General features: G+C 33.8%; 3 protein-coding genes across 3 annotated transcripts; 1 reads left to right on the forward strand and 2 right to left on the reverse strand.

Moving 5' to 3' along the window:
* Positions 1 to 5,733: 5,733 nt before the first annotated feature.
* Positions 5,734 to 6,835, forward strand: LOC124910018 (transcription factor bHLH94-like). Its single transcript, XM_047450643.1, has 3 exons — positions 5,734 to 6,087; positions 6,302 to 6,670; positions 6,746 to 6,835. The coding sequence occupies exons 1-3, from the start codon at positions 5,734 to 5,736 to the stop codon at positions 6,833 to 6,835; spliced, it is 813 nt and encodes a 270-aa protein (XP_047306599.1).
* A 1,916-nt stretch (positions 6,836 to 8,751) lies between these two features.
* Positions 8,752 to 10,452, reverse strand: LOC124910551 (RING-H2 finger protein ATL54-like). Its single transcript, XM_047451217.1, has one exon. It carries the CDS (start codon positions 10,321 to 10,323, stop codon positions 8,938 to 8,940), a length of 1,386 nt encoding a protein of 461 aa, XP_047307173.1. The 5' UTR covers positions 10,324 to 10,452; the 3' UTR covers positions 8,752 to 8,937.
* A 2,831-nt stretch (positions 10,453 to 13,283) lies between these two features.
* LOC124910327 (ATP-dependent RNA helicase DEAH11, chloroplastic-like) lies at positions 13,284 to 20,223 on the reverse strand. The gene is made up of 3 exons (XM_047450960.1): positions 19,232 to 20,223; positions 14,937 to 18,081; positions 13,284 to 14,629 (listed from the first exon to the last, which is right to left on the reverse strand). Exons 1-3 carry the CDS (start codon positions 20,069 to 20,071, stop codon positions 13,416 to 13,418), a joined length of 5,199 nt encoding a protein of 1,732 aa, XP_047306916.1. The 5' UTR covers positions 20,072 to 20,223; the 3' UTR covers positions 13,284 to 13,415.
* Positions 20,224 to 20,788: the final 565 nt, after the last annotated feature.

Raw genomic sequence — 20,788 nt, forward strand, 5'->3', positions numbered from 1 at the left:
TATAATAATATAAATTTTTAATATATATTATATAAAAATATTATTTTATACAATTTTATCATAAATTTTTATTGGTTAGATAATATGATATAAATGTGCCCGCATGAATTCTACGAAACCGAACTGAACAAATAAAAATGGTAATAAAAAAATTGGTATGGTATGGACTTACCCAATTTAACGGATATACTGTTCCAAAGCATGTCACAACTATCTCATTCTTCAACCGACTCTAAAATTTATCTATTTCTTAATGAAAAATTATTTTCTCCCCATATAATTTTAAAGTGATCTGTCCCCAATATGCTCTTTGCCATTCGTAACCGTAATATTAAAATAACATAAAAACTTTTCACTAATTTAATAAAAAAAAATTGGGTGAAAATGAACTTAATGGATTGTAGAACAAAACATAAATGGAGGATATGACCTAAAAGTTTAGGGCTTTTAAAATGATTTGGGAGTAGGCCCAAAGAGAAAAAAAACATATAATAGGAGAAATTTGAAGTGGACAGTTTGAGCATTTTATCTAAGTTTGAGAGGTGTTATATAAGCTAATCAAAATGTTCATTAGTCTATTTGATCTTTCCATCTCAAAGAAAGAAAAAGAATGCTGCTTTATAACAATTAGACTATTTTTACAATCTCATTCTTTACCTTAACTACTTATATAATTATTATGTTGGGTGAAATTATTTTGATAAGAGAATAAGGATATTTTATGTCAATTTTATTTTGATATTACGTGATTAAAACTTAATTAAGAATTAAGCTAAGTTGCTTATTTGTTTTGTGCAGGTGCATAAGACTATGCTAAATTAGACGTGGTCTAAGTAGAGTAAATAGACGTGTAACGTAGTTAGACGAAGACGTTTAACTCCATTAGATGTGGCAGTCTAATGGGAAGCGAAGTTAGACGTTGTAGTCTAACTCCTTCAAACAAGTCTGAAGGATACGAAGTTAGCCGTTGTAGTCTAACTTCATTAGACGTGGCAATCTAATGGGAAGCAAAGTTAGACGTTGACGTCTAACTCTCTCAAACAAGTCTGAAGGGATGCGAAGTTAGACATTGTAGTGTAACTCCATTAGACGTGTCAGTCTAATGGGAAGCGAAGTTAGACGTTAATGTCTAACTCATTCAGACAAGTCTGAAGGGATGCGAAGTTATACGTTATAGTCTAACTTAATTAGACGTGGTAGTCTAATGAGAAACGTAGTTAGACGCGTCTAACTCCTTCAGACAAGTCTGAAGAAGTTAGACGTTATAGTCTAACTCTATTAGACTTGGTAGTCTAATGTGATACGTAGTTAGACGTCGCAGTCTAACAGATACGTAGTTAGACGTCGTAGTCTAACAGATACGTAATTAGACGTCGTAGTCTAACATATACGTAGTTAGATGTTGCAGTCTAAATCCATTAGATTTGTTGGTTTAATGGAACGCGTAGTTAGACGTTGACGTCTAACTCTCTTAGACTTGGTAGTTTAATGGAGCACATCTAATGTCTCGCTTCAGTAGCCGTCTAAAATTAGCATACGTCTAATCACGATCAACTAGTTGTCTGCTACTCTGCTCCACTCACTTCTGTGTAGTCTAACAAACCAGCTAATTGTATCCAATGAACGAATGTCACGTACGCAAATGTCCTTCTAACGGTTTGTCTAGTAAAAGACAATATCATAGAGGATATTCGGCGCACTACCAGTACGGTACGTCAACGATCCATTTGCTCAAAGTCTGTTGTACTCTTGTACTATGTGCGGCCTTCCAATGGACGCTTGCCACGTGTCCATGAAGAAGATTCGATCGTTGATATCCTTCTACTACAAATAGATGCCCAAGGACAACGGACGAATCATGAGTTACATAACCGATTGTCAATCTTACAAGCTTACATTCTTACACTTACTGATTTCTTACATTCTTCAAGTTCAAGAGAGAAAGAATCAAATTACTGTCTAGTTGTGAGAATATTGTTGATAATATTGTAAGTTGAACAAAGGTTGTTCTATTCAACAGAGTGTTAACTAGTTCAGTAAACTGTATTTGATTCAAAAAATTTAGTGAAATTCTTCCGGTTGTGGAAGGAGGGGTGACGTATGAGGGTTTGCTCTGAACATCCATAAACAACTCCTTATGTTCTTGACTTTATGTCATTCATCTTTCATTGATTCAAAACTTCAAATCCGACGAATACTTTCGCACTTGAAATCGTTTCAAAAGTTCGAAGGATTTGTACGAATCGTTTGTCATAAGTTGTTATCAATAGTCAGACCCTAGTCTCTATTGGTTACATCGATCCTATCAAATTATGTTTATTCCTTTATTATTATTATTAATATTACTATTAGATTTTAATCATAGAATCAAAACCTTGGTAAAGGTCAAGACATTACACTACTTTGTTTGAAAAAACTTAGAGGTCTTGGATAGAATCAAAACCTTGGTAAAGGTCCTATTTAGTGTCTACTCATACATACTTTGATGTTTTCGTTTAATTCATTTGTTCATGATTTTTTGTTGTTTCATTAAACTACTATTTTGTTGTAGAAAACAAAATTTGAAAAAGAAGAAGTCATAATCAAATGCAAGTTGCAGCCCAAGTTGCCTAACAATGTTGTATTACAAATGTATTATATATATATATGGACATATTCAACTAACACAATGTCATATCTTAATTTATAACCCTTCAAAACAAACAAACAAAAAATAGACACACCTCCCATAATAAGAGGGACTGTCCAAACAAGACCCATTGAAAGTGACAAAATTGTACAGCTTTTAATAATGTTTGCCATCCATTGAACCTCAACTTATTAAATATTGTCTGACGTCACTTTATACGATTCTGTAATCTTCTAACTATAACTTAAAGGGACTATTATTTGATATCTTCTTTTCCTAATTATACAAAATAACATTAATATATATGTGGTCTTTCGTTTGTCTATATTTGTCACTTGTAAACTTAATTAATTATACAAGTTCATGCTAAATATATTGTTAATAACCAAGATAATTAAACATTAAACCCTATTTCGCTACGTGCGCTACACAATTACCTTTAATTTCATCTTTCACCATTAATCATAATTCTCGTGTCTCCTCGATCGAGCCTGCCATTAGTCACCCTTGTGGGGCCTCCCGTACTCGATCGAATAGCTGTCAAGGAGACCAAAGCGATTAGATGCGATCTTAAGGATCCGAAGAAAGAAATTAAGGGAAGGGTTAAGAAATAGACAAAACCCTAATTAAATTTAGACTAAAAAATCATGATGCTATTAATTGTTCCCAATTCCCTCAACACCACACCAACATGAATGGCCTTCATGCATCCTAACTAATTAATTAAATATCGTCCTACCCTTGACTTCAATACATTTAATAATAATAATTTAATATGAATGGTGCATGTATAACAAATTAATTAAAGATAGAAAATAAATAAAGTTAATTGATGGAAATGATTAGTACGAGATGGTTTCAAATTCCGAGGAGGGAGTCTTTTCCTGAAAAGACATATTAAATATTAGAGGTGATCAATTTAATTAGAGTTAATTAATTATTAATTAATCATGTGTACGTGCTGCTTATTTTATAAATATTAATTAATTGGATTGATTAATATAGCTGATCATAATAATAATTAACCAACAACTTGTATAATCTTGATAACTTTTTACTGGAATCGAATCCAATTCGTTATAGTATTTATAATACTTCCATATATAAAATTTTACTAAATTATTATTTAATGTTCAAATTTTAATTAGTTATTTTTTTTTATCTAATAAGGCTTGAGTTTTTAAATTGTGTCACATAAAAATTGAATTATCTGTTTCAGGTTTTCTTAAATAGACAAAATGTCCATCAACTTATTTTAACATAATATTTTTGTTTTTTAAAATTAATTTTTAAATGATGATATTAAGTGACATTTTGTGCGCATTAAAAAAAATTGAATATTATTTTCGAAATTGACTCATTCTAACTAATCAAATTTGGTTTGAGTAATTAAAAAATTTGTAATATGAGAAAAAATTTGAATAATTTGAATAAAGAGATATTTTATATTTATTTTTCAAAAAAAATATATAATGACATAACTTTGTGTACGTTATATACAAATTTAGATGTTTTAATACAATTTAAATGTCTTAAAAAATCAAAAGTAGGAAAATAATTGAAAAAATATAAATTACTATTTTATTTTTATAAAAGTGATAAATTAATTAATTAAAAATATTATAATAAATTAATAAGATGAGAGCGTGTTCATTCGAAAGCATTAAATTACTAAAATTGTTATAAATAGTTTTATATTTCACAATTTAAAATTCGAGTCTCATCTTATAAAAATGATCCAAGTTTTAACTTTATAGAGCAATTGAGCCTATACAAATTTAAACAATTAAGGGACCTTTATTTTTATTTCACCTGATTCTTACCACTTAAACTAAAAATAATGATAAGGAGGGCGAAATATTTGTATTGAATTTGTAGCGAATGACGTGGAATGATGATTAGATGTATTGATGACTAAGTATAATTTAAAATATTTATTTTTCTCTTTAATCTTCATTAATAATTTCTTTTTTTACAATTTATATTTTCTCTCTTCTCAACATTAATAGTTTTTCTTTTTATCTATCTATTAATTTGTAAATATATGTTTGTATATTTTGTTCTGATAATTTATTTATTTATAAAATTTTGAAAATAATAACAGATAAAATAAATATATCAAATAACAAAAGATATAAATATATATATATGTTTTAAAAATATTTCGTTCCCTTATCATTCCTTTTAAACTCATTTTTATATTTTTATTTACAAATAATTGACAATATCAAAATAAATTTACAGATGAGGTTTCAACTAATAATAATTTTTTATTATTTTAATGTAAAATGTTAGCATCAGATCATGACCAGTTAGTCTATAGATTAGGATAACCCATTTAAAAAAAACAAAACATATTTAGTTAAATTTATTAGTTTTTTTATAACATAGAAGAGTTTAACTTAGTGATTTAAAATGATAATTATTATTTTATTTTATTTAAATATGAATTCAAATCTCATTAAAATAATATTTTAATTAAAAAAAAAAAAAAATCTACTGACAACCCAAATCTCGGGGGCGGCTTAGAGCGTTATCTCCACCTAATCATAATTGTATTTATGTAGCTAGCACTTAACGTAAAATAATATTTGGAATCATAAAAATAATATGATAACAAATAGTTAATTCAATGGATGGTGGTAGAATGCATGGTCAGGTCAATGGTTAATTTAATGCCTAAAGGGATTTCGTGAGAGATTTGCTCAATTATGAATTCCTTGAGGTTGAGGGAAAGACCTAGAAGTATGAATTAATATTAATATTAATATTAATAATATTATTATTATTATTATTAGAGGCCAAAAACGACAAAATTCATGGCAATGATTTGATTGAAACGGAGAAAAGAAACAAATTCAAATATATATATATATATAAAAAAAAGTTCATAATTCATTGCACTAGCTAGCTACCATTTAATAATTAAATGACTTTCTATTATATATATAAATAACATATATATGCTTTTTTATTAATTATACATGCAGTTGGCTAGCTAGCTAGTTCTTGTTTGTCTATATATAAGGAGGCTCCAAATTAAAGATCCTTAATTTTACAGTCTTTTCTTTTCTTTCCTTGTAATTAATTATTAGGTTTTAGAGATGGGGTTGGAGAGTAGTGTAATCTTCAAACAAGACTCATTATTTTGCAATGAATCTCATAACGGGTATGGGTACGGTTACGGTTACGGGTACGAATCTGAAAGCAAGATGGAGCCTAATTATTGGTGTCAATCTTCTAATTCGGTCGCTAATATTTCCGCTCCTACTAGCGTGGTGGAGCCGGGGGCGGTGGGACGGAGAATGAAGAGGCGCCGAACAAAGATCTTCAAGGACAAACAAGACGTTGAGAACCAGAGGATGACTCATATAGTTGTCGAACGTAATCGTCGTAAGCAGATGAATGAATACCTCACCGTCCTCCGTTCTTCAATGCCTCCTTCGTATGCTCAAAAGGTATTTCTTTCATTCTTCGACAATTTTCTTTTAACTGAAAATCAGAGTCACATGTTCGATTCTCACTAAGAATGGTTTAAGTTATGACTATGGGTTTATTGATATATTATCCTAGATTAGAAAAATAAAAATAAAAAGAATTTGAGTTTTTTTTTCAAATAATGTTAAAATTTCTACATGTTAATATAGGGTTGCATGCAATTAATTTGTGTAGGGTGACCAAGCATCAATAGTTGGAGGAGCTATCAATTTTGTGAAAGAACTTGAACATTTGGTCCATTTATTGGAGGCCAACAAGCAAATGAAACAAAAACAAACACAAAACTATCAATCTCATTCCAACGATGGTATTCTCGTCCCACGTTTCTTCGCTTTCCCTCAATACAAGATACCGAATGCAGTGGCAGACATAGAAGTCACGGTGGTAGACTCTCACGCTAACGTCAAAGTGATGATGTCGAAGAAACAACCAAAACATCTATCGAAAATGGTGGCAGGTTTCCATTCCATGGCTCTATCGATCCTCCATCTCAATGTCACCACAATTCTTCATCACAGCGTTCTCTACTCTTTTTGTGTCAAGGTAATTAGTTAATTGTTTTCTTTAATTTTCTCGAAAACATATTTGTATCTAAATAATAAGATTTGAGATGGGCAGGTGGAAGATAATTGTGGTCTTTCGTCGACGAATGAGATCGCGAGCTATGTGCACCAAATGGTGGCGAGGATCCAAGAGGAAGCAAGTTGATGATCATAAATCTCGTAAGTTTGCCTCAACTGGTGGCAATTGATCAATTTTCATGTTTTTTCCCCAAAATTATTGTTAGAATCTTTGCATATTAATAGTTAGTAGGATGTTGGTTTTATAACTAATGTCCTATTCCTATATATCATGTATACCATAACATTAATCTTGCAAGAACATTTTATATCCTAGCTATAGCTTCCAAGCTCACCAAGTGTCATTTTATTAAAATTTGTTTTAGAGCAAGTCAATTTGACTTTCCTTTGGTTGGTAAGAGTTTGTATCTATATTTGGATCTAGATCTGAATGAGAAATGCCAATGATTTTTGAGATATATATTCATATGAATTTCGTATAAAAATGTGATTGGGACGTGGGATAAACTAAGAGATGTGATTTAATTACACTCGTCTAATCAAGTCGGTCAAAGTGTCTCAATTTAATTTTTACTCGTATCAAAACTCGATAAAATTGAGGAACACATCAAATCGTGTCTAACTCGATAAACCTTTTTTTTTTAACAAATGAACTCTAAAAAGTTCTCTGACAAATTATACAAATGAAATACAAGAAAATCCAAATTGCCTCCTACCATGGGGAACTCAAGATACTCCTAAAATGTATCTAAAAAAATTTTAATCTCACAAAAATTATTATTTATAAAAAAAAATGAGATATTTGTATATGTCCAAGCACAAAGATTACCACTAAAAAAAAGAAGATATGAATTTCCAATTGTATAATTAAATCATGTTATAAAATATTACTTTTTTAATATTAAATGAAATATCTAATAAAAAAATATTTTTATATTATAACAATATATTTAATATTATAAAAATGATATTATATTATTATTAATTATTGCATTAGTAGCATTATTTTATTATTATATTATTATATTCTAACTTAAATAATAATATCTATTTATTTATATGCAATTAATTAATAATTAATAAACTAATATTTAACTAAACATATATTTTATAGTAAACTTTTAAATATTAAATCAAATTAATCCTTAATTACAGTATTTAAAAGATACATATTTTCTTTAAATAGTCATAAAGACTTGAGGACTATTGACATAGAAACTAAATGCTAAATGAGGCTTTTCAATTATTTAAAAGACAATAAAGATAATACCTTAATAAGGATAGACCTCCCCAAAACATTCAATTTAAAGGTCTCTTCTCCTCTTTTACACTTTTGAATTAATTAAAAATATTAAATAATGATAATAAGAAAATGAATAAATAAATCTTCACTTTTTTCATTAGCTAAATGAACTTTTTTTTATAATCATTTATTAAAAGTTATATTCTCATATAATCAAAACTCATATATATTTTGTGAATTTGGTCACATCAAAATGAGCCACCCCACCCAAATTGTTCAAGGCTTAATTTCCTTAATCACATCAAAAAACCTAGCCATATGGACCCAAGTCATCTCTAATCAAGAACCAATAATTGCAATCAATCATCAAATTATGTGTCACAAAATGACTTTTTAGCTTAATTATATGTGTGAAGACATTTGTAAAATGAAAATATGATAAATAAACTTGATATAAGTATGTTTGTTTGTTCCAATGTAATAATATACATATGTACAAGTCTAAAATAAGCATAAGTATAGAATTCCTCTTTTGGCAAAGAAGTGATGTCTAATTGTACTAAGTGAGGGATAACATAACTAATCAATGAGTAAAGGTAACATGGTAAAATCTTATAAAAACCCGAATCCAAATTCAAAAACCAAAACCCGACATGAATTGACTCAAGATATGAAAAGAATCCCGTTTTCAAAGTTTTGAAACCATTTGTGTTTCTCATTTAGAAGACTCTTTTCCTTACATGCATGAACATTATTAGTATTTAAGGTAAATTGATCAATATCAAACTTGATAACAACTAATGCCAAACAAGCTGATATATATTGATTACTAAAATTGCATATTGAACCATCATACAAAGACTCTTCTTTTATACACATAATTAATATATGGATGGCTTCTATAAGATGCAAAACAGAAGAACATGGCTTAATTGTTTAGCCATGAATCATGACTACCATAAAACAGAATGTGAAATATCAATCGATCAATGTTTTGATGACAAAGAGAAGAAGCCACCTGATGAAGATGCAGATGAAGATGCAGATGATCTCTTCAAATCTGTATCATGAACAGAAGACCCTCTTTGCAAAAATCTCCCAAAAGAGTAAGTTTTTGTCACTCTTGAAGTCATAATCTTATCCCCATCTTGATTACCATCCATCAGGGAGTTTGTTTTCGTCTTTTTCTTATTGTTATTCTTCAATGCTGCTGCTGCTGAAGTTGGTTCATGATTACTCGAGCAACCTTCACCACCAGCTTTCGCGATGGTTAGGAAACTCGAGGTTAAATAAGCAGCAGATGATGCATCCAAGGAAACTGATCTCCTCCCCGTGCCTTCTGATCCCTCTTCTTCTTCTTCCTTCAGTACCGACCTGCGATGATCTCCTAAATCACTCATTACTCGCGTTCCTCCTCCCCCGCTGTTCCTCCCCTGTGTAAGATGATCCTCCTCCTTGTGATAGAGAACTCCAGAGACCCTATCTTGATCTTCTTCTTCAACTGAAAATTGATCTACAGCTAATCTCACATTGATTTCATCAGGAACAACATGGTCAACCCGTTGACTGTGACTGTTCATCAGGCTCTCCGGATCTGGATGCACCGTGACAACGGCAGCATCATCCAATTGAGCTTGATCGCTAATCGTGATCACGGTGCTATTGGTATTGGGGGAATCCGATACCGATAACGATGATACGATTGGAGCTCGACAAAGAGGACAATTCTGATGAGAAGAAAGCCAAGTATCAATACAATGAATATGAAACGCATGGCTACACTTCGGAAGAAGCCTTAACGTTTCATCTTCTTCAAACTCGCTAAGACAAACAGAGCAATCTGCACCTTCAATCAGACTCTCCCCTCTTTTATACTTGAAAATAGTAATTGAATCAATAACAGATTTCTGTAACCCAACCGTACGTATATACCAAATAGGATGATCTATTACCGGACTCTGATCATCGTTTAGAAGATCCAGATCCAGATTCGCCGGATTTTCAATCTCCTCATTTCTTGTCGTTCTCCTTCTTCTTCTAGAGATATTCCTTGAATTCCTCTGTTTCCTGACTGTAAGATAGCTGAGGAATAGGAAAGCGATGGCGAGAGCGCACAGAAATAGCACAACGATGAGTGTGATGTTTTTAGAAGATTTGCTGACTTTAAATGTATGAGATACCGGAGGAGGAGGAGGATGAGGATAATAGTAAGGAGATGACTGCAGCGAAGGAGATGGTGATGGAGATGGAGATGGAGATGGCGGGTGCGGTGGAGAAGATGAATCGGAATCGGAGAACGGCGGTGGAGAGAAATCGCAATCGTAGCAGTAGGTATCCGATGATAAAAACCGTCTCCGGTGACGATTCGCCATTGGATTATCAGTGAATCAAAGTCTATAGATCCATTAAAGCCATGATTGAACAAAACCCTTACGATCTGGACTGGATTATTCTTATAGTCGCCATTTTTTCTCTTTTTCTTGAACAAGGAAGACGGACGTCATATTTACGCCTGCTTTTAATAGGAGAAGAACAAATATTTTATTAACGACTTTCTTTATTGGAAATTTTATAGTTATTTTCTTTTTAAGTTAAAAATAGTTATGATATTAAAGAACTAATTAAGTAGGTCAACTAAAAAAAAGACATGTATGAGATTAGATCAAGGACTTATATTTGATTCTTATTAAAAAAATACTTTATATTTGATAAACATGATTGGAAATCTCCTACTATATTTTTTAAAATAAATATTAAAAAAAACTAGATCTAGATTAGATTAAAGTACTACGCGTATTTGTGTGCAGGTGGAAAATAATATGTGTCAATTCTTAAATATCATTGTCGCTATTAGTTTCATTGAGTAGAAAACCACAAAGGACTCGGTTTGATTTAGGGTTTTTAAAGATCATTTTATTTAAAATCTTATTTAATAAGAAATGAATTATTTGAGATTTTTAAGACAAATTATTAAAGGATTAAGATACAGTTGTACTATGTGTTTTAGAAATAAACACTTTATTCTGTTTTTATTTTTGATTAAATTTTTGGTAACCAACATTGACTTGACAACATAAAGTGTGATTTATTGATTCTGGAAGAGAATTCACAGATAAAAATTTCTTTTAGTAATTTTTTTTTATCAAAGTTTCAGATATGAGGAAAAGAATGTGGTTGGAGATGAAAATCAAACACAAAAAAGAACGTTATCAAGAGCGTTAAAAGACGCAAAATTCACCTTATTTAGTGACCAGAAAAAATTCAAATTGTAAAAAATAATTAGTGATCTAAACATAAGTTCTTCACCTTATATGAAGAAGAAAGATCAGATGATGCAGTCGGCATTGACTTTATGAGAACATATGTTGTTTTTTAGATTTTAGTGAAGAAATCATTATTGTCTAGTAAAAAACAAATAAGAAATCAGCTTATATCTAGCACCGAAGAAGTTAATGGAAGAAGTTAGATTCAGAGTCTATCAATAGTCTAAGTTAGTATTATTTATATATTTGATCATATATATAGTTTAAGTTGCAATAATTTATAGATAATATAAACTATATATAGTGAAAGAAAAATTGGAATCGCTAGGGTCGTCAACACAATGAGAATATTCAAAAGAATTATTAAAATTATTAGTGAAAGGTAACACAAACTTACTAGTAACATCAATGGAGGAAAATTTTAATTAATGAAGACATTTAAAAACTCAATTAAAGGTGGAATATCCCCTATAAAATCATTAAAAAAAAATGAAGGTTCAAATTCGTATTTGATGATTTGTTTTTAATTCAATTGTTTGTTGTTTTGTTTATTCTGTAATTCATTTGTTTGAAACTCAGTTGGTGTTTTCAACAAAATTAGGGTATGTCTAGCTTTGTTTTTTAAAACTCACTCATTTCCCTTTTTGGGGTAATGTTTTAATGAAATGACTAAGTCGTTTTCCAATAAAAACATCTCCAACTAGAATTTCAAAAGAATCATCAAAATTCTTGGGACTAGGGTTTACAGACTCATAGAGATCATTGTTCACCAGCCTTTCCAAATTTCTAGGATTGATTCTGTGGATTTATAATGTGACTGAGTTAAGTCTCGCATCCAATCGACGCCCAATACCATATTGCAGCCGCCTTCACGAAGAATGATCACGTCAACTTTGAACTTGGACTCCTTGCCTAAAATACACTCCATGTCAATGTAAGAAAACTATGAACAACCTCTCTTTAAACATGCAATGTTTCTTGGACTTGAAATTTGTTATACTTGACACACTCTGTTGAGAATGTTTATGAGTACTTGAAATTTGTTATACTTGACACACTCTATTGAGAATGTTTATGAGTGTTCCCTATCATTGAAAATTTGACAGGAGTAAACAAAAGTATTTTTTGATATTTTTTAAATATAGGTAAAATGTTTATTCCTTAAAACATAGGGTACTTATCCAATTATTAAAATATCATTTTGTATTTAAAATTTAAATTTATATAAAATATTTTAGAATTTTAAATGATGAATAAATAATTTAATAATTAGAATAATAATAATATAATAAAAAAAGAAAAAAAAACTAAAAATAAAGGAATAAGACGACCTCCAAGTCAACAATAATAACTCAAAACCATTTTGAATGTGACAACTCACAACTAGTCAAGTTGTGTTTATACGGAAACTTTATATGGACCCATTGATTATGAAAGGGCTTATTATATTGTCCACACTTTTTTTAACATCAATTTAGCCACACAATACATCTTTCTTCATACCATTTTTTAAAACAAAAATTATGTTTCATTAATAACCAAATCAACAAAGTCTAGTTAAACAAGTACCTAGTTGGAATTACAATTCCAATTGAGATTAAGCTTCCCAATTTTAGCAAGACGAACAACAGCGACGTTTCTTTTAGTAAAACTAAATTACTCACGGTGGTTTACTCACGGTGGTTTATCTATTAAGATCTTGATTTGATTCGAATATCACGGTGGTTTATTTATTAAGATCTTGATTTGATTCGAATATGACTTTTTTGAAGTTTCAAGTTGTTTCTAAGGATGTTTGCATCTAAGACAAAGTTATGATTGTCCAATTTGTCAACTCAATTATCTATTTTTAAAGTTAGCTAACTTAACCTTTTTGGGGCTGAGCCAACTTCTAAGTGGACAAAACTGACTCTTTTTTTCTTCTTCTTTAATCCATTTAACATGGCAAGTGTTTCTATCTATATATGCATTGAAAAAACATTCCTGTTTGTTTTAGACACTCACATGAAACATAATTATAGTACATATAATAAATTAAGAAGAACCAGATGCTAAGGATGATATTAAACAGAGAGATAAATAAGATTGAAAAAGGCCCTGCTTTTGGCATATATACATAGTTCAAGCAGCAGTTGAAATAAGTAGTTAAGTTCGGTAACTATTAACAGAATTCTTAGTAATTAGAAGAAGAGCGACAAACACTAAATAATAGCCGAATGAATCGACCTCAAATGACTATAGCAATCATCGCTAGAACGAAAAACCTCCAAACAGACCCAGCAAATATGTCCGCCGCACTTGCACTCGATATGGTTACACCCGTCGATCTTCTCAATGGTATAGCTGCAAACCGGACAGATCTTCACATGCTCCTTACCTTTCGACCATTCCCTAAGCGAAGAATCAGGATCCTCCTTAAACTCCTTATACGTCTCGCAGCTAATCAACGCGTGATACTCCAGGTGGCACCTCCTGCACGTTTCCCCGTAACACGCCCCGCAAAGGAAATGTTCCCCCCACTCGTCGTTCTCCCCCGCCACTCGATAGACCGAAGGACAATCCGGTGAAGGGCAGAACCTCAGCTTCCCGCCGCTTGCTGCCACGTGCGCCGCCACTGAGGCTCGGAAAAGCTCGTCCAGTTTCTCGCTAAGGAGCAACGATCGCAGGTCGGTTAGCAGAAGCTCGGATTCGCAAACCGCGTTCGTGCATCGGATGGGGAAACTGTCGCGGTTTCGGATTGCAGACTCGCATTGCTCGACCAAACACGTCCTGCAGAAGACATGGCCACAGTTTTCTAGACGGTACGCGTCTTCCACTTTGCAGAGGCAGATCGGACAGGCGTCGTCGGTTACTAACGATGATTCACTCGTCTGTGCGATCTCATGGATTAAACTCTCTGCTTTCTCCTTCTGCTCCTTAGTTCCGTGGACCGAAATTACATGCAGACGCGTGTTTAGAGTGAACTCTGCTCCAGGCACTTTCTCCTTCAGACCTTCCAGGTCTGGCCCGAACTCTTTTACCACTTCCTTCATCAAATCAGGAGGCAACAGTTCATTACCGCGGAGATGGATATCAAGCTCCTTTCGTGAGTACAAATTCAGAAGAGACTGAACCAGCTTCTGTTCCGCGTTATCCACTTGGTCGGTGGAACCGAATATGCGTATGCACTGATTGTGCTTATCGAATAGGATGTGAGTGCCCGTCTCTTCTTTAATGCCTTTCATTCGTGAAGTTCCTTCTCTCGAGTAGAGTAGCTGTACGACTGGTGGCGTAATGCTCGCGTGTTGTACCCTTCTTCCTCTCATCAGTAGCTCGAGAGGGCGTCGTAACTCTGCAACTGTTTTCGTGCCGTTGGCGGAAATCTTCACTCGATATGACCCATTGTCGTTCCTTTCCAAGAGGCAGCAGTTAACACCAAAAAAAAAAAAAAAAAAAAAAGAACTAAGTAGGAGTAGAAAATGAAATACAACCATAATAATATTAAAAATACTAAAATATTCTATATTTTAAAAATAATATTTTATCATTATTTATGAATACAATTTCAAGTCTTTTTACCATAAAAAAACTCACCTTAAAATCGCCAATCATCATCGCATTTTTAATAAACCATCAACATATTTTAAATAAACCAAGTTTAAATAACCTCCAACCGAACAAGATCCAAATATCATTCTATTGTAACAAAAGAAAAATAGAAAGAGAAGGATGAAAGCAAGTACCTTTTTTAAGACGATAGGAAGCAATTAGAGAGTTCAATTGATTCCGGATGGAACAATAGACAAGAGCACTGCATGATACAGAGCTATGAAACAATTGCTGACACTTGATCTTCTGCCAAGGTTGACACCCAGGCAAAACTGTCCCTTCAATTCGCTCCAAGGCTGTGGCTGCCTCCAAGTGTAAACTTCCATCAAACGTCACAAAAGCTCTCATGAAAGCATCCTTGGGTTCTGGTGGGGAAATCTGGACACGAACATTATCAGCACCCTGAGGACTTCGTTTGGGCATGAGATTCGAGATTACTTTGTGAAGTGCGTCTTCACAAGCATCGTATGGAGGATTTTCCGCTGCTTGCCCTCTAAACAAAAAGAAATCTAGGATTCTTATGTTGGTTAAATTCCGCAACTCCTCTAAAACATCAGCTTCAGAGAGCCTGGGGTCAAGGCCTCTTATCACAATGCCGTTACTAGACTTTGTGCAAAGTTCACAATATATAATCCTCCCATCAATTAAAGATGTGGACAAAACACCTAGCATCTGAAGAAGTTCCTGCTCCTCACATCTCAGAATTGCACATCCCTTACTGCGTCTACGGGGCCATTGTAGCCTCACGTTAACAGCAGAAAATGAGTGTATACTATGTTCAGCTGCAGAACCGCTCATTGAAGGAACTATCTCAAAAATGGCACCATTCAGTGTGACTGGACTTAACTCAACAGCTTGCTGGGCAGCATCAGGGGTAAGAAAAGTAATTCTACCCCACCTTGTCATGTTCTCTGAATCCTGTCCAGTACTGATATGTCTCTGAATTGCACAAATTCCAGATGATGAATAGTCTTCTAGCAACATCAAAAACTTCTTACCGTTCCCAGCATCTGCATCTGAACTAAACACATCTACTGTCAATGTTTTATTTTCAAGCTCTAGATGTTTTATTTCAGCTCCAGAACCAAATAATGCAAAGGAAGGCGTGACACGGCGCCCTTCGCGGAACAAAAATTTCTCAGCACATTCATTTTGCATCCATTTCCTTTCATAATCTAAGGCACTTTTCACTTGTCTGCACACGTTCTCCATGTGTTCTGAAGGAGCGTATACATGAACTACGTTCTGATCAACGTTAACATCAATGCCGATGCGTTCATCCATGCAGGCTTTTCTTACGGATGAAACGATATGAAGTTGGTAACTGTTGAACTTTCCGCAAAACCTCTTAAGTATAGTGGTTCCATAGCCATTCAGAACTGTCTGTTGAAGCTTACGATGTTGCATCTTGGAGGCTTCAAGCAGAAGAGGGTGGGAAAGGGTGGAGAAATCTTCGAAGTCAACAGCTGTTGCACAGACTAAATACTGAGTAGATATCGATAAAATCTCAACAAAGATTATCCAACTTGGCCTTTGACTGAAGACTAGCAGTGAACATGAAGGGTGAAGTTGAACGTACTTTCCGGTTAAAGCCACCTCATAACCAAGTTGATCGTATCCAGAATGCATGGCAACGTTCTCTGCCAGTGAAGACAATATAGCTTTTTTCAGATTTTTGTCGTGCTCACTAGGCACAAGGGGGTTCCAACACCAGTAACTTGGAGTAATGAAGCTAAGTTCACTTCCCAGACAATGTTCTAGTTCCAAAACCATGTCTTCACATCTTCGCATAGACTTTGCATTGATACTATTTTCCCAACACCACCTGCTTCTCTTCTCACGAGGCACGGCCTCCCATTCCTTATAAACAGAAAGCATAGTGAAAAGGTCTCCATCACGATGACAAAACTGCACCTTGTAGCAGTCAGATTTATGTTTATCTTCTTCATTACCAACTCTGCAGAATATAGTACTTGCATTTGCTGTAACAGCAGCAAGAACAACACCTTCTTTGCCCAGACGATTGTCAAAGCATTGGAGAATTAATTTACACAACCTAGGCTCAATGCCCAATCGAACCATTTTCTTTCCATCATCTGTTAACTCCAAGACGTCATCTTCCTTTGAAACAGCTTCCAACTGAATTAAATTTTGAATGGCCTTGTCAATTGCAACAGCATCGGGTGCATCAATGAAATCAAAACTCAATACATCTTTAACGCCCATAGAAACTATTCTTAGAACTGCAACACCAAGATGAACTCTACGAATCTCGGGTTCCTGGTGAGCAGGCATCATTTCAAAGTCCTCTTGGGAATATAGCCTGTAACATTTTCCCGGAGCTGTTCTCCCTGCACGACCAGCCCGTTGTTCTGCAGAACTCTGGCTTATACCGCAAACTTTGAGAACATTCATACTCGTAGCAGCTTCGAATCTGCTAAGCTTCATCTTTCCAGAATCTACAACATACTTCACTCCAGGAATCGTCAAAGATGTCTCAGCGAGATTAGTGGAAAATATGACTTTTCTTCTCCCTGGGTAGTCGAGAAAGATGCGACGCTGATCATCATGTGTCAATTTTCCATGTAAAGGCAATGTAACTGTATGAGGAGCCTGAAATGTTTCACAGGCCCATTCGGCCTCCATCTGTGATGTCAAGAACGCCAGAATTGCACCATCTGGCTCTGTTTTGTGGATCTCAGCTACCACCTTCAAAACTTCAGAAACATTCAATGTACTAGTGCCGGTGCCACAAGCAGCTCCAGATACAGAAGGGACATATTCGATGTCAACTGGAAAGTTTCTGCCAACCACATGAAAAGTTTCACAACCAAAGAAGTACTCTGCAAGCTTGTCTGCATCAGCAGTTGCAGACATTATGATAAGCCTCATATCCAGTCTTCGACAAAGTAAGCTTTTTACCATTGCTAATAGAAGGTCAGTGTTTAAACTTCTTTCATGAGCCTCATCTATAATGATACATGAAATCCCTGACAAAGACTTATCTCTCATGTAGTGCTGCAGTAAGCAGTGGTCTGTCATGTATATCACCTTTGACTTTAATTCATGAAAAGATGAATATGTGGGATATGAGATGATAGAATTATCTTTATAGCACCCAGAAGATTCTTCCTGAACTCTCTGAGCTAATGACACAGCTGCAAGCTTTCTTGGCTGTGTACAGACGATGGACTCCATTGCAGAAAAATCTGAATCTGCAAGATATTGAACTAATTGGGTACTCTTTCCCGAACCAGTCTCTCCTATCAGGACCATTACCTGTTCCAAGGACCAAAAAAAAAATGAGAACTTCAAACAGAACTCTATGCAATGGATATTCAGAACAAGGTAAATGGAGCAGAACAAAGTACATTGTCTACTATTCGTATTTGCCAAAGGGAGAAGTTTGCTAAAAATATAAAGCTTTATGCCAAGAAAAAACAAGTCAAGCATACAGTGCCATTACAAGGAAGAATCATCTGGATATCTAGCAATCTGCTCATAGAACACCCTAAAAGTAATGTTTAAGCTACTTGGGTATGATGTGCCGAGGTTCTAGATCATCTACAAGTCCTAATTCACTTCAAAATCAGGGAAGACAATAAATAGCAATCCAATGGTTATCTAATCCATCACCCTGCATATCAAGGCTGGAAAACCAAAAAACTTTATATTCTTGCTTAATTAATTTATGATCCTACCTAGCACGTTGCAAACCACACAGGATGTACAATACCCACCCCCAACCAAAATATAAATTTAGCCATCTATTTACATGCTTAACATCCAGCAATTTCCTTTCCATAATAGAATCTGTTCTATTAACAAAAGTATGTAAGACAATTGAATACATTCAGGGGTCACTATAACAATACAGACACCAAAAGTTAACACAAATCATTACATGGAAACCCAGTAAATGAAAGGGTAAAGAAAAACTAAAATGTAACTTAACTGAAAGGTATCTAATAAATTCACCAGGTCAATTGATGATAAAGCCAACTTGCATCACAAATTAAAAACAGATTATTGTACAAAAGGAAACCATAAGTATGAAGTTTGTCATGCTAAACATTTCAAGAGGATGTCTATTCCTTTAATTCGAACCCAAACTAAGATCAGTAATGCACTGCCCCAAGTCTGAACACTTGCAACAACAACCCAGACAAGAAATAAAATAGTGCCTAAAAATATATCACACTACAGAAAAATTGGAACAGATATCATTGCCAGAACAATACAAGATTATCAGAGTTGTGCTGGAACCTGCACTAAAGGAAGCAGATATCCTAGACAAATTGAGGTTCTAGAAGAATTGTATATCTAGACAGACTCTGAAACAAATTTGCTAACTAGCTGTTGTTTTTTAGATGCTAAATAGGCAGACAAATTAACAGAAATAAACATAACAAAAAGAAAGAAATTGTACCTGTTGAGAGTGAACATGTTCAAGTATTTCTTGCCGAAAGGCATAAATTGGCAAACCATCTTCAAGCCTTCTGCACTCCCTCTTTATCAATAAGTGAATGCGTACAAAATCAATATGTTTGCTGAATTTAAACAACCGCGGCTCCCCATCAAGGTCATCAAAAGATTTTAATCCTTCAAGATGATCAAGAATACAATTCATTGAAGAACCAAACTCCAGTATCCTCTTCTCGATCATTACTATTCCGGATTTCAACCCCTCCCTTTGCTTCGAAAGATGATTGAAAACATTAATCGGGTTATGCTTTTTAAGAGAAACTTCAACTGAAGAAAGTTCATCCAACAAAGCCGTGACTTTCTTCCTCCACTTGTCAACCAAATCCCCTTCTATATATCCGTTCACATGTTCAATAAAAATATCCCTAAGCCGACCCCTAATAACATTCATATCGCAGCTTACAAGCGATTTAATAGACGGCGTAATAGAATGAAGACCAGCAAGTCGAGTTTTCCACAAGAAAACCATGGACGCTACTGCGTCATTCCAGCGTCGACAGCACCATCTCCACGGAGAAGTGGTAGAACAGCATACGTCAATTCCTTCGCCTTTGCATTTTAAAAGTAAGGCCTCTAAGTCGGCTTTGGAGAAAACAGTATGATCAGTGCAACGGAGTTCGACCGTGAAGTTGGGGCGGCTTGGAGGGCGATCAGGACTGGAATTGGATGTGGATGGTCGATTGATCTCATGACAGGGCGACATAATCGAGTGATGATTCGGTCGTAGCGAAGGGGTTTCACGACGGTAGGTATCTTGAGAACGGTAACCTCCTCCAGACATCATAGAGACGGGAAATTGAGACGAGAATGTAAAACCCTAGAAGAGGAAGAAGGAAGAAGAAGAGTGCGAAGAAGGTAAAGAGAAAAGGGTATATGTAAATTCGGTGAGGTCCATCGAACATAAATAGGAAAGGCTTTGAACTAGTACTACAACAGATATAGAGAGAGAAAGAGAAACTATTGCGGGAAGCAAAAAACCAGTCAATATTTTTCTTTTTCTCCTTTTTTATTGCCTTTCTTTTTTACTTCTATTTTTTAATAAATAAAATAATATATTTATAAAGAATAAAATAAGGTGATTAAATATTTTAATGCATATCAAATCATCACCTATAATGTTGTTATACCCCTTTAACAATTATAATATATTAATTTTTTTTAGTAAAATCTTTCTTAAGTTCTTAACTAAGGTGTGTTAACACATCTGTCATAAATAACAAACTTACTTAAAAAAAATTCTCGGGAATGTGTGCGAGGACATTTATCATAACAAACTTGCGTAACCGTTTTCTCGTGAATTGTGTTTGAACACATACGTCAAACTAACAAACTTACATAGCAATCACCTCGTGTATGTGTATGTGTACGATGACATATGTCATTACAGACAAACTTAAGTAAAAAATTTCTCGAGGACATTTGTCGTAACCGTCAAACTTACTTAACCATTTTCTAATGTATGTGTATGAGGACATTTGTCGTAAACCGATAAACTTATCTA

The sequence above is a fragment of the Impatiens glandulifera genome, chromosome 7 (genome assembly GCF_907164915.1).
Source record: "Impatiens glandulifera chromosome 7, dImpGla2.1, whole genome shotgun sequence".
Taxonomy (NCBI): Eukaryota; Viridiplantae; Streptophyta; class Magnoliopsida; order Ericales; family Balsaminaceae; genus Impatiens; species Impatiens glandulifera.